At 45.6% G+C, this 12,888-nt stretch overlaps 1 protein-coding gene across 4 annotated transcripts in view; it reads left to right on the forward strand.

Moving 5' to 3' along the window:
* The window catches only part of thada (THADA armadillo repeat containing), a 92,630-nt gene that overhangs the window by 23,380 nt on the left and 56,362 nt on the right, over positions 1-12,888 (forward strand). For all 4 annotated transcript variants that reach the window (XM_042065733.1, XM_042065732.1, XM_042065734.1 and 1 more), the window contains 4 exons: positions 351-473; positions 876-998; positions 4,573-4,664; positions 11,508-11,597. In XM_042065733.1, coding sequence (XP_041921667.1) covers positions 351-473; positions 876-998; positions 4,573-4,664; positions 11,508-11,597 — 428 coding nt within the window. The remainder of the gene's footprint in view (positions 1-350; positions 474-875; positions 999-4,572; positions 4,665-11,507; positions 11,598-12,888) is intronic.

Here is a 12,888-nt window from a genome sequence, read left to right on the forward strand (position 1 = left end):
GTTTTCTGTTGTGGGTGCAGGCAGGCAGGCTGGGTGTAAGTGTTATATGATGGCCAATTGCTTGTGAGGGCAGGTCAAGTTGGCCATCTTTTTAATGCCACAAAGCAAAAAAAAAAAAAAAAAATCAAGGCCAGGGCATAGACATGGTATCCATGTTCAAGTCTCAAGTGGAAACAAAAATAGTGGTGGAGTTCACATTGGCTCAGTTCAGAAAGAAATGCTGTGCAAGAAATGCATTTAGGACTCGTTTCCAACTTGTGAAATTGTTTTCAAGGACATTTGAATGGTATTTTTTAATGAAGTAAAGGATTTTACATTTCTTCTGCCTCCATCTTCCACCCATTTCTCAGGCCCTATTGTCGTCAGAGCCAAAGTCATCCAGCTGCAGTCTTCTGAAGATGACTATGAGAGACCTGACCGCTCTGGCCAAGCCCACCCAGGGCACCGTCACTGATGCCAGCACAGTGCCACAGGTACTTGCACACTCAGCCAATGCAATGCACGTGCACACACACACACACACACACACACACACACACACACACACACACACACACACACACACTTAGACACACATAGTCAATACTTCTCAGGGTACTTTTCATACACATCCAGACAGAATAATAGCTTAATGAGACCATATGCAGACACATTGGCTTACTGCTCTATAGTTTTAAAGGAGATGAATTAATCCCACGGCTAATGCCAGTCCCTTGGTTTTTGTAGTCTGTTTTTGTAGTTAGGTGGCCAGTGAAAACATGATGTCTCTGTCTAACCCCAAGTCATCCATCCATCTCTCTCATCCTCTGGTTGTCTATCTGCATCTCTCTCTCTCTTTCTCTCTCTCTCTCTCCCTCTCTCTCGTGCTCTGTCAGGTGCATGCTCTGAACATCCTGAGGGCCCTGTATCGAGACACGCGGTTGGGAGAGAACATCGTGCCGTTCGTGGCCGACGGTCTGCAGGCTGCCGTGCTGGGCTTCACCTCACCCATATGGGCCGTAAGTATCCCAATCTAGTCGTCCAGTCTGCAGTTGTGGTGGACCGCTGTGGCCGCACATACTGGACGGAGTCCTGGACTGGATTAGAGGCAGGAAAGGGGTGCTAGGGAGGCCTGTCTGGTCCACACACAGGAATACTTTTTGGGCTCCTTTAAGCTCTTCTGGAAGTAAACTAAACAAAAAAAAAAAAAACGTTTGTTTACAGCTGTGAAAATGGGTAACCAGAGTCAAAACTTGGCTGCTTTAACTAGGCCCGTGTGAACAGTTAGTCATTCTTATCAATATGTGGCAACTGTGATATGGTGACTTCTGCTGACTTTGGACTAAAAAAGAACATTATAGCGAACTCTGTCTCCAGACAGAGCTACGTGCTTTTACACATGCTTTCCCACACAGTCTCTCTCACACACACACACACACACACACCCACACACACACACACACACACACACACACACACACTCACACTCACTCACTCACTCACTCACTCATAAGCATACACCTGGCTGTTTGTTCTCGGCGGGACACTTTGATCCACTCCCACTGTATAGACCTACCGCTAACAGGTCACCATGGAGACGAGACCCGGTCACATTCTTCACTTCTTACCCTCATGGCGGCCTCTCTCTCTCTCTCTCTCTCTCTCTCTGTCTTTCACTATCTCTCACTTCATCTCTCTTTTACTCACTCTTTTTGTTTTCTCTATCTCTTTCTTTCCCTCTCTTTTTATACCTCTCACTCATTTTATATCTCTTTTGTGCGCTCTCGCTCTCTCTCCCCTTCTCCCTCTCCCTCGGTCTCACGCCCCCCTTCAGTCCATCTCTCAGCAGGCCTCTGCTCCATCACTCCTCTCCTCTCTCCATATTGGCTGCTGGGGTGGGAAGGGTCACACATGCCCCCCTCCACTCTCCCTGGGAGACGTCACTCTCTCTGGAGCAGACCTGGGCAGGTGGGACCACCGGCCCCACAGCTGAGGCTGGAGAAAATGCCTTTATGAAAGCTGGGGTCACCCTGTCATGGCAGTCCTTTATTAATGCCACCCTATGCAAACCACACGCATAGAACACAAACACACACACACTCCCAATTGTAAAAAAGGGATTGCCTAAACTTAGCGATGACTAAAAACTGAACAATGCTAAGGATTAGGGTAGGAACTTTTTTTAGGGCCCTATGATTTCCGCGATGCGGAAAACGCGGAGGGAATCACCGAATCTACACATGAAAACGGAATTCTCTTATGAACACGGAATTGCATGGAATTTTCAGATATTCTGTTGACACATTAAATAAACGGGCATTTTTCTACTTGCTTCACTTTTATTTCAGTTTACTTTGAAACAAAAAGCATATAATGTGGGGGCAGCCGTGGCCTACTGGTTAGCGCTTCAGACTTGTAACCGGAGGGTTGCCGGTTCGAACCCCGACCAGTAGGCTGAAGTGCCCTTGAGCAAGGCACCTACAGTACAGTAACCCCTCACTGCTCCCCGAGCGCCGCTGTTGTTGCAGGCAGCTCACTGCGCCGGGATTAGTGTGTGCTTCACCTCACTGTGTGTTCACTGTGTGCTGAGTTTCAATTCACGGATTGGGATAAATGCAGAGACCAAATTTCCCTCACGGGATCAAAAGAGTATATATATATACTATACTATTCTATATAAGAAGGTCTCTGCCTAAACCGTGACCGAAAGACATTAGTTAAACGCGTTCCGTACCATAGTAATTATATCTCACGTGCATTGAGTTTGTTGATTGGTGCGTGACAAAGAAAATAAGCGATCCCGACAATGGTGGCAAAACACTAAACTGCTTGATTGCTAGATAACGGGGCTAAACGATACCCAAATGACTACTATGAGTCTGAAAACAACTAGTTTGTAAGTTTGCAACACATCATTGACCTGACTCGCAATTACACATGTATAGCTATAGCGACCATAGAAATCAAAAGGGCAACTTAAGAACAAAGCTAAATCCACTGCGGGCAAATCCCTCCAGCCAAGACCATGACAAAATCAGTAGATGCATGAATTTGTGAATTTGACATGAATTTGTGGAAGATTGTTGAAATGTGTGCAGAAGATGCATACCACTATGTCAGTTTTTTGAAACATTGCAAGCAGTTCCATTCCCAGACACGAATGTCCGCAACCTCAAACAGACCCACAGACCCACCATTCAAAAAACGCTGCAATAGATTCTCACCGATGAGAGAGTGCAACACCAAGCGCCCTTACCATCCTGTAGACATCGGTCAGTGGAGATGTGTGCTAACAATGGTAGGCTAAATGCTCTATAAAGCAACACATATTTAAAATGAAACAAGAATCTACAAAAAAGTAGGCTACTTTAAAAGTAGTGGGACATTTTGAGTAAAGTGCCCTTTTATTGAGATCTAAACTTGAAGCCTAGTTATGGCCATGTAGTTGAAGTTATGTAGGCCTTAGGCCCTAACTGTTGTTTTTGCACAGAGATTTGTTGAATGTTTGGCTAAATGTTGGAGAATTTTGAATGATTGGCTTTACTGAATATTTAAAAAGCTGAATTGTGTCTGTCATTGAGTTTTTATAAGTCAAGACAAGTAAAAAAAATAATCCGAAACAACTAAAATTAAATCTGAAAAAAAAAAAATGGAATTTGAGAAAAAATAAAACTGAATTTAGAAAAATAATAAAACGGATTTCATAGGGCCCTACTTTTTGTTCTTGAGGATCTTAAAATACTTCTTTATAGAGTTAGTCAATCCAAGACAAATGTCTCCAGTTCCACTTGTAGATCTCAGCCTGTTTTTCTAACTCATTCCATGACCACCACATGCTTTTCTCTTCCTTATTGGTCATTCTCTGAACCGTCCAGCAGAGCCACTTTTCTTGACGAAAACGAGAAACAATTTTTGTGTCTTCATTCAGCAGATGCTTTTTTATTCAAACCATCTTCCATTACAGTGTCGAGACAGGTGCTACCAGGAGCCCTTCCTTATTTGTCGGCCTTTGAGGGCGAAAGAGTCTGAGTCACTTTTCTCGAATGAGAAACACAGAGCGATCTTCAGTCCTAATGCCCAGAAGGGTGTTTGTGTTGGGTACTACCTGTGTGACTGTGTTAAGTAGACTTAACTGAGTGTTTTGGTCCTCTTTAAGAGGATTGTGTCATCTCTTAAGTATGCCGCCATAAGTGTGTTTATGTGAGTGTGGCTGATGTGGCTGAGGGGGACACTCGTTTCATCTTTTCTCACAAATTATCACCATGGTGTCCGCTAGCTACTTTTGAGAAGCATATATTGAATTGCTTTCAAAATGTTGACTGTCTAAGTTGAAAGTTGAAAATGTGGTCTGCGTAACTTCTATATTTGGTGGGGCCTTACCTACATACTTCTAATTTGTTTCTGTCTCCTTTTTTAATCCCTTCACACTCTGGCTTTGGCTTTCCTTCTCTCCCCTTTTATCTCTCTCTCTCTCTCTCTCTCTCTCTCTCTCTCTCTCTCTCTCTCTCTCTCTCTCTCTCCCTCTCTCCCCTCCCTCCTCTCTCTCTCCCTCCCTCTCTCTCTCTCCTCTCTCTCTCTCTCTATCCTTCTCAGGTGAGGAACTCGTCCACTCTTCTCTTCAGCACACTGATCACGCGAATCTTTGGGGTGAAGAAAGGCAAAGACGAACACTCCAAAAAGAACAGGTGTGTGCGAGTGGAGTGTGTGTGAGGATGCACTCCCCTACACTCCTCTTTCCTTCCCTTCTCTCCCAGCTCTAAATCACTCCACACTCTCTCCCTCTCTCCTTCTCTTCATCACTCTCCTGTCTCCTGTTGGAATACTCCTCCATACTTCCTAAATCATGGCAGGTTCTCCCTTCATGGTGCAGCAACTATCAGCCACCATGATGGCCCAGTGCACCACATCTTTTAGATGGATCACAGTCCTGGACACTTCCTGTGTACAACACGCACACACACACATACACACACACACACACACGCACACTCACTGAGCACTGTCTGTTGTGTGCTTTGATACACTGGAGGCACGATTTTCCAGAAAATTTTCTCCATCTGATTGCACTCAATGACTTTGGGACTAGTTCCCCCATGAGCATGGATGGCCACATGTGAAGATGCCTTCAGCTCTTCTGTGGAGCGTCAGGTGCTCTGCTTCTTGGGACCAGCAGGTGGTGCTCTGCCCCTGCAGCCTAGTGCAAGGCTCACTCAGTTGGCTTCTCTCTCACTCACTCACTCACACTCTCTCTCTCTCTCTCTCTCTCTCTCTCTATCTATCTATCTATCTATATATCTATCTGTCTCTCTCTATCGGCCTCTCTTTACCTTTCAGAGATCCACTGTCAGCAATACACTGCCTGTCTGTCTCTATAATGTGCACTCAGATATGCACTCACACACTTCACATCAAGCCCTCTACCTTGTCATTTATTTTAGACACATACACACACACAGATACACACACACATACTGTATTCATTCCACCCTGTTGATCTTGACCTCTGCCCCAGCAGTGGAGAGGGTGTGTGGCTAATGACGGGACCCCCTGCAGTGAGACTGGGCCACTCTGAGCTCCCTGTCACACACACACACACACACACACACACACACACACACACACACACAAAACACACACAATTACACGCTCCCTCACACACACACACACACACGCACACACAATTACACGCTCCCTCACACTCAGTTCCCTCACTATTTCAAAAACACACTCCCACATATATATACACACACTAACACATAATCATTCATGCACACAAATACCTTATCCCCATACCACACACACTCTCTCTCCCTCTCTTTCTGTTACACACACAGGCACACATAATACGATAACATGGACAAAACACATACCATATCAACCATCTCATGCTATTTCCATGCCACTACATTACACTTACCTACTACAGTACTGCCCAGGAGCTCACTGACCGTCTGCTTGGGTTAAAGTCGGCAAAGGTACAGTAGGTAAGCGGGACATGGACTCAGAACCGCAATCTGGTTTTATTTGCTGTCAGCAAGTATGTTTACATTCACATACAAGGTGTTTGGTTCTGGCCATTGGTATCACTATTGTAGTTAATAAGCAATGTAGTCTTACTAGGGGTGTGAGGGTGCCGAACCGTTTAGGCGTTCAATACAGATGTATACCGAATGCAGACTTAAACAGTACAATTTTTTTTGTTCCCACACAAACATTAAGTGGCGGATCAGATGTCAGTTTAGTTACTATTAGTTACTATAAATACTATTCCTGCATATAAGTGTTGAGTATCAGCAATATTGTTGTGAATGCTAGGCTAGCAGTACTTACAGGCTTACTATACCCAAAACATAACCGAACCGTGACCTCAACACCGAATGGTGATTTTTTTTGTGCACTGTTCCCGTGCCTGATGGAGTCTCCATGGGGGGGTTCTGATGTGTTTGTGTCTGTGGTTCCCAGCATGGCTGCACGTAGTGGCGGACATGGAACACACCATCATTTCCCTAAACGGCTTCATCCGTCTTCTTGCCCTCCTGTGCGATCTAATTGAATGGTGGCTTTGAGGCCAGCCAATAAGTACGAAGGCTCGCATGTACAGTAATGCTTTTCACAGTTCACACACAAGTCACATCACCACACACACACACACACACACACTCACTCACTCTCTCTCTCTCTCTCTCTCTCTCTCTCTCTCTCTCTCTCTCTCTCTCTCTCTCTCTCTCTCTCTCTCTCTCTCTCTCTCTCTCTCTCTCTCTCTCTCTCTCTCTCTCTCTCTCTCTCTCTCTCTCTCTCTCTCCTCCAGGTATTACCTGTTCCCTCTAGCCGGTGAGAGAGTATTGTGATTTCCTGATGTCTCTCCTGGCTACATCTGATGTACTCTGTTTTCATTTTTTTCTCCTTTGTTTTCCTGTGTGTGTGTGTGTGTGTGTGTGTGTGTGTGTGAGTACCTGCATGAGTATGTGAACCATGAAAATACTGAGATTGATATGCACCCAGAACACTTTGGTTGTGTAGCCTGTACAAAGATAGATACTTTGGATGGTTTCAATTTGAGTGTGTATGTGTATGTGTGTGCGCCTATATGTGTCTCTGTATATGTGTGTGTAGGTCTCTGCGAGCGAGTGTGTCTGCCCAGGTGTGTGTTATATGTGTGTGTGTGTGTGTGTAATGTGAGTGTGTGTGTGTGTAATGTGTGGGGGAAATGAGATTGTGCTAGTATTTAGGAGTACGTCAGTGTGGCTACAGTAGGTCAGAGGCTTATTTACAGTACTGTGTGTCTTTGTGCAAGAGTGTGTACGTGTGTGTGTTTATATGTGCTAGTGTAGTGTGTCTGAATTAGTCTGTGTGATTTATTGCATTGCGTGTGTGTGTTTGTGTGTGTGTGTGTGTGTGTGTGTGTGTGTGTGTGTGTGTGTGTGACAGAGAGGGAGAGCAAGCGAGCCTGCAGCAGTCTGGCAGCTCGCTGGCTGTGATTATTTGCATGTGTGTTCTGGCCACACTAAATGCACCCTGACAGGCTGTCCACTCCAATGTCTGGCTGCAAGGTTGTGTGTGTGTGTGTGTGTGTGTTTTACGCTACACACACACACAGCTAACAGTGACATCCCAGCATGCTGGTTAGGGGTGAAGCAGCGTGCAGGTCAGTGGGGCTAGGTGACCTCTGACACGTGCACACACACTTACACTTGCACACACACTTACACTCACACAGCCACACTTGAGCTGGTATCTACAAAAAAATAGTGTGTGTGTGTGTGTGCGCGACTATGTAAGTGTATGCTAGAATATGCACTAGAGATGCGCGGTTCGCGGTTACAGCCGCGGACTCCGCGGTTAAACCGCGGATCGGGCGGATTACGTAAAAAAATATAATATTTTAATTAAATTCGGGCGGGTGGCGGTTGAACCAATCAAATGAAAAAAATATAGCCTATACATTGTTAAATTGTGTTACCTACATCCGAAAAAAACGAGCACACTTTGAAATAGTCAAATTTTCATCAGGCAGTTTGGCCTAGTTGCTTCTATGCATGCTGCTTTGTTTATCTATCAGAGACGTTGTTGCGGAATTGGTGTATTCCGATGTTTCGCTGAGCAACCCCTCGCGCACACACACACACACACACACACACACACACACACACACACACACACACACACACACTAAAGGTAACAAAGTTTAAATTAAGTAGCCTATCGTAGCCTACCAGCATGTTTTCCTCTCCAGTGTGCAATAAGAAAGTAGAATAGGCTACAGTGCAAGTTGACCGATGATTCATCTCCCATGTCGCGTCTCGTTGCAGAGCCTTGGTAGGCCACTAAGCAAATCTGCAACCTATGAGCCCAGCTGCCAGTATTGGAGGAGGCCTAAACATCTCGTAGATGAGACTGACTGGTTTATTTTGTTTCGATATTATATATAAAACACATAGTCATTGTAGCCTACCATTCAGGGAATAGGCATTTAAAAGGGAGACAGATTATGGAGTGATATGACTCAGAACTGACATCGGGCAATGGCAGTGCGAGATGTTCAGAACGTAAGAGCTAAAACTTCTACAAGCTCAGTAACATCCACAGCGGAAAAAAGAAGGTAAGAAAAATAGTCGGAAAACTTAGATGTGTAAGGCAAGCAAGCAAGTTTGGCGGTTGTTACTAAAAATGTGAACATGCACGTTGCACTGCTGTGCGGTGGGTTACAGTGCGTAAAGTAGCCTATAATGTGAATGACTTGTTATTTTATTAAGGATTTCTTTCTTTTTGCAAAAAATAAAGGCATTAATTAGTAGGCTAAATAGCAGCATGTTGAAATGATGTGCCAAATTGCGTTTTTTATTACAATGATAAAATTGTAGGCTACAGGCTGCTGATATTCTGGAGATAGGCTACAACATAGCAAATGTAGGACTTTAGCCTTTTAATATATTTGCTGCATTGGATCAGTCTTTCTAGAACAGGCAAGAGCTTTCTAGCCTTACGTCAGCAGCACCGCATCACCCATATACATTAAAACAACCAGCGGATGGCAGGCGGCTGCGCTTTTGAAATTTGGTCAAAAAACGTTGGTGCGGATGGATAAGTTTTGCTATGCGGTTACGGTTGAAATAATAGCCCATCCGCGCATCTCTAATATGCACGCATGGATGTGTGCGTGTTAATGTGTGTGCTCTTAACTCGTTTGAATTTTTACTAGCATTTGGCCTCCCTTGCACATGTTTTTGTGTGATGTGTGGTGTATGGCACTGGCTCTCCATCCCAAACATACATGCCTTTGTATGCCATTTTATATGCACTGTAAATGTTCCCTTTTATGGAGCCAATTCTGGCAACCACACGTCCTCATATTCACCACGCAATCACCTTAAAGTCAAGCCTGGCCTTTTTTCCCTCTGTGTGTGTCTCTGTGTGTCCATAAGGAATACCTCATAACCCTAAAAAAACTAAAGGATCTTTCCCTTCTCGGTTTCCCAGAAGAGTGCATACCTGACCTCCGGGTGTTTGTAGCTGCACCACTTGAGGGAGAGAGAGAGAAAGACTAGTGTAGGGGAGTGTGTCCATGCCGCTTGGTGCTTCCTACCCTTTAGTCAGTGTACACCAACGGTGCCATCGTGACATGTTTGAGCTCATGTTAGCTAAGGAAACCTTGAGGAGAGTAGCCAGTAGACATTGTGTCTGGCAGGCCTAGTGAGACGAGCCTCAGGCCAGCTGATGAGAGCAGGTCTCTGTGGGGGCACCGGCATGAGCCACAGTCTGAAGTCCAGAGTCGGTCAGAAATCAATGGTGTGTGTGTGTGCGCGCGTTCGTGTGTGTGAATTGGTTTATGTTCAGGTTGTGTGTGTGTGAGAGAGGGAGTCAGTTTGTGTTCAGGTTGTGTGTGGCTATGTGTATTTGTATGATTGCGTGTGTGTCCGCGTGTGCGTAAATGTAGACGCTGCCAGCAATGGGAGGCATTGTGTGTGTGTGTGTTTGGTTGGCGTGTGAGTCATTGATTATTTTAGAGATTGATGGTTGACTGCTAGCTCTGAGTGTGTTTGTGTGTGAGAGCTTATTTGTAGTACGCTGGATCAGTGAGCGTCTGTGTAAACATTTTTATGTGATCTGACCGCTCTTTTGCTTGGAGTGGAGAACAGGGAGGAATGCCATCATCCGCTTAGAGTATGAAAACTTTGTGTGGGTGAGCGAGAGTATGTGGATGTCCCTATGCGTGCGTGTGTGTGCGTGTGTGTGCGTTTATGTGTAAGTGAGAATATCAGCATGCTTCGGGCACAGAAGACATGACAGAATTATGTCATGAAAGTTTGTTTTCTTGTCTCCCTGTGCGTATGCGTGTGTGTGTGTGTGTCTATCCCCATACAAGCATGTTTGAACACATTTGAGAAGGCCTTGATGGACAGATTTGTTGTAAATCAGGAACGTTTGTGTGTGTGGTGCGTGTGTGTTAAAGCCATTCAGCCTGAACCATGTGTGTCACCCACAGTGAGAGAATGCCAGTCTTTGTCCAGCTTAAGCGTTTCCACATTGGGTTGCGCCAGAGTTGATTTGTGCCTTAGTGTATCAATATGACTGTGTCTGCATATGCTGTGAATGTGTATTCCGTGTGTTTCTGTGTGTGAGTGAGAGTGTGTGTGTGTGAGTGAGAGTGTGTGAGTGAGTGTGTGTGTGTGTCTGTGTCTGTGTGTGTGTCTGTCTGTGTGTTTAAGAGCATGTACATGATGGGTGTCATTTGAATGCTGTGTGTGTGTGTGTGTGTGTGTGATCATCTTCACAGACGGTTGTGGTGCGTTATGTGTGACATGGGTACCAGACCCAACAGGACAGTTCTGTTACCATGACCGCGTCTTCCTTCTAACGCGGAACAGGACAGGATGTGGGAGACCTTTCTGTGTGTATTTGTGCAGACGTTTGTGTGTGTGTGTCTTGTGTCTATTTTTGTATTTAGACATGCTTCAACATAGGCTCTCTGACAGTCTCCTTCACACATATGTGCACAATTGTGCTTTTTATGTAAAATAATTTCCTTTCTTCTCCCTGCTCTCTATTTTTACACACACACACACACCCCTACACACACACACACAGATACAGACACAAACACACACAGATCAGGCTCAGCATATCTCTTTCGAGGGAATAAACAGGCCAGTGGGATGAAGTACGTTTCCAGGCTGGGCCTAATGAGCGCTTTATGGGGCTGTAAAAGAGTTGTGTTTAAGGAAGTGGTTTACAAACCAGAGTTTTAGGGTCTGTTTTCTCTCTCCTCCCTTCATCCATCTGTCTCTCTCTCCTCTCTCTCTCCCCAGCTCACTTTGTCTGTCTCTCTCTCTCTCTCTCTCCTTTTCCACTCTCCCTCTCTTTTGCTCTCGCTCACACACACACACACACACACACACACACACACACACACACACACACACACACACACACACACACAAGGGCTGGGAGTAGGTTTGAGGACCTGCTTATGTGTTCATTCATTTCTCTTTCTCTTTCTCTCTCTCTCTCCCCCTCTCTCTCTCTCGCAGGATGACTGGCAGGGAGTTCTTCACTCGTTTCCCTGCTCTTTACCCATTCCTCCTCAGTCAGCTTGAGCAGGCAGCCAGCTCTGTGGACAGGTGAGTGTGTGTGTGTGAGCATGTGTGCGTGTGTGTGTGTGGGTGTCGGTGAGGAGCTGCCATCAGCATCACAATGCCAAAGGTTGTTAACTTCTTAGAAGTTTTGTGTGTGTGTGTGTGTGTTGGCGCGCGCGCGCGCTCGCTCGCTCTGGCTCCTTCCTCTCCTCTCTGGGGAGACCAAATTAGAACAAACAGCTTCATTAAGCTGCTGGGGCTCATTACACTCTCCTGATGGACAGCTTCCTACTGATAACAAACACACACACACATGCGCACCTACACACCCTCGGACACACACACACACACACACACGCACAAATAGAGAGAACCTTTTTTTTAAATTAACATGACTATTATAGCGACCAAAATTATCACGCTTATTGCGGTATTTTTCAAATGTGCTGAAAATGTTTCTAAGCCTAGCACCAATGATGGACAGAGCTGATAATTGGCCAGCCCTGCATGCACAATAGCAACAAGACAACAGAATAGCATAGTGTCTTGTCATAACAGTGCTGTGGCTTCTTAAAATATGCGTTGCAGTGGCATTTGATTTCAAACACATAACAAGCCCATGTTGCATGCTGCATGTGTGCCTGCTTTAAGGGACTCGGATTACCGTTAACCGGTAAACCATGATAAAATTCAGTTTACCGAAACCGTTTACTGTACACCGGTAACCGTTACATCCCTACTCACAAACACACACACACACACATACACATGCACACACACACACACAGATGCCTACACACACACACAGATGCCTACACTCACACTCATACACCCAAGTGCACACAGGCCCTTCAGCGTCCACACAATTTCATGCACTAACAGGTGTGTGTATGTCCAGTTCCTGTTCCAGACAACCCCACCCACATTCTTCTCTTCCGCCCTTTGTCCCTCATTCCATCCTTCCATCCTTCCATCCGTCCGTCCCTTCTTTCCCACTCCTCCACTCCTGCTAATGTCCCCAAATGGGAGAAAAGGAGTCGGCTCCATCGCAAGGCGCTCATGTGTTGCACAACACAGTCCCAAGTCAATATTATCTTAATATGTCTCATATTATTCTAATGTGTTCTCAGCCTGTGTCTACAGCCTCACACACACGCGCACACACACGCACGCACGCGCGCGCGCGCGTTCACTCACACGCACACACGCACGCACGCGCACACACACACACACGTTCACTCACACACACACACACACGTTCACTCACACACACACACACACACGTTCACTCACACACACACACGTTCACTCACACACACACACGTTCACTCGCACA

This window comes from Alosa sapidissima, chromosome 16, assembly GCF_018492685.1.
Source record: "Alosa sapidissima isolate fAloSap1 chromosome 16, fAloSap1.pri, whole genome shotgun sequence".
NCBI lineage: Eukaryota > Metazoa > Chordata > Actinopteri > Clupeiformes > Clupeidae > Alosa > Alosa sapidissima.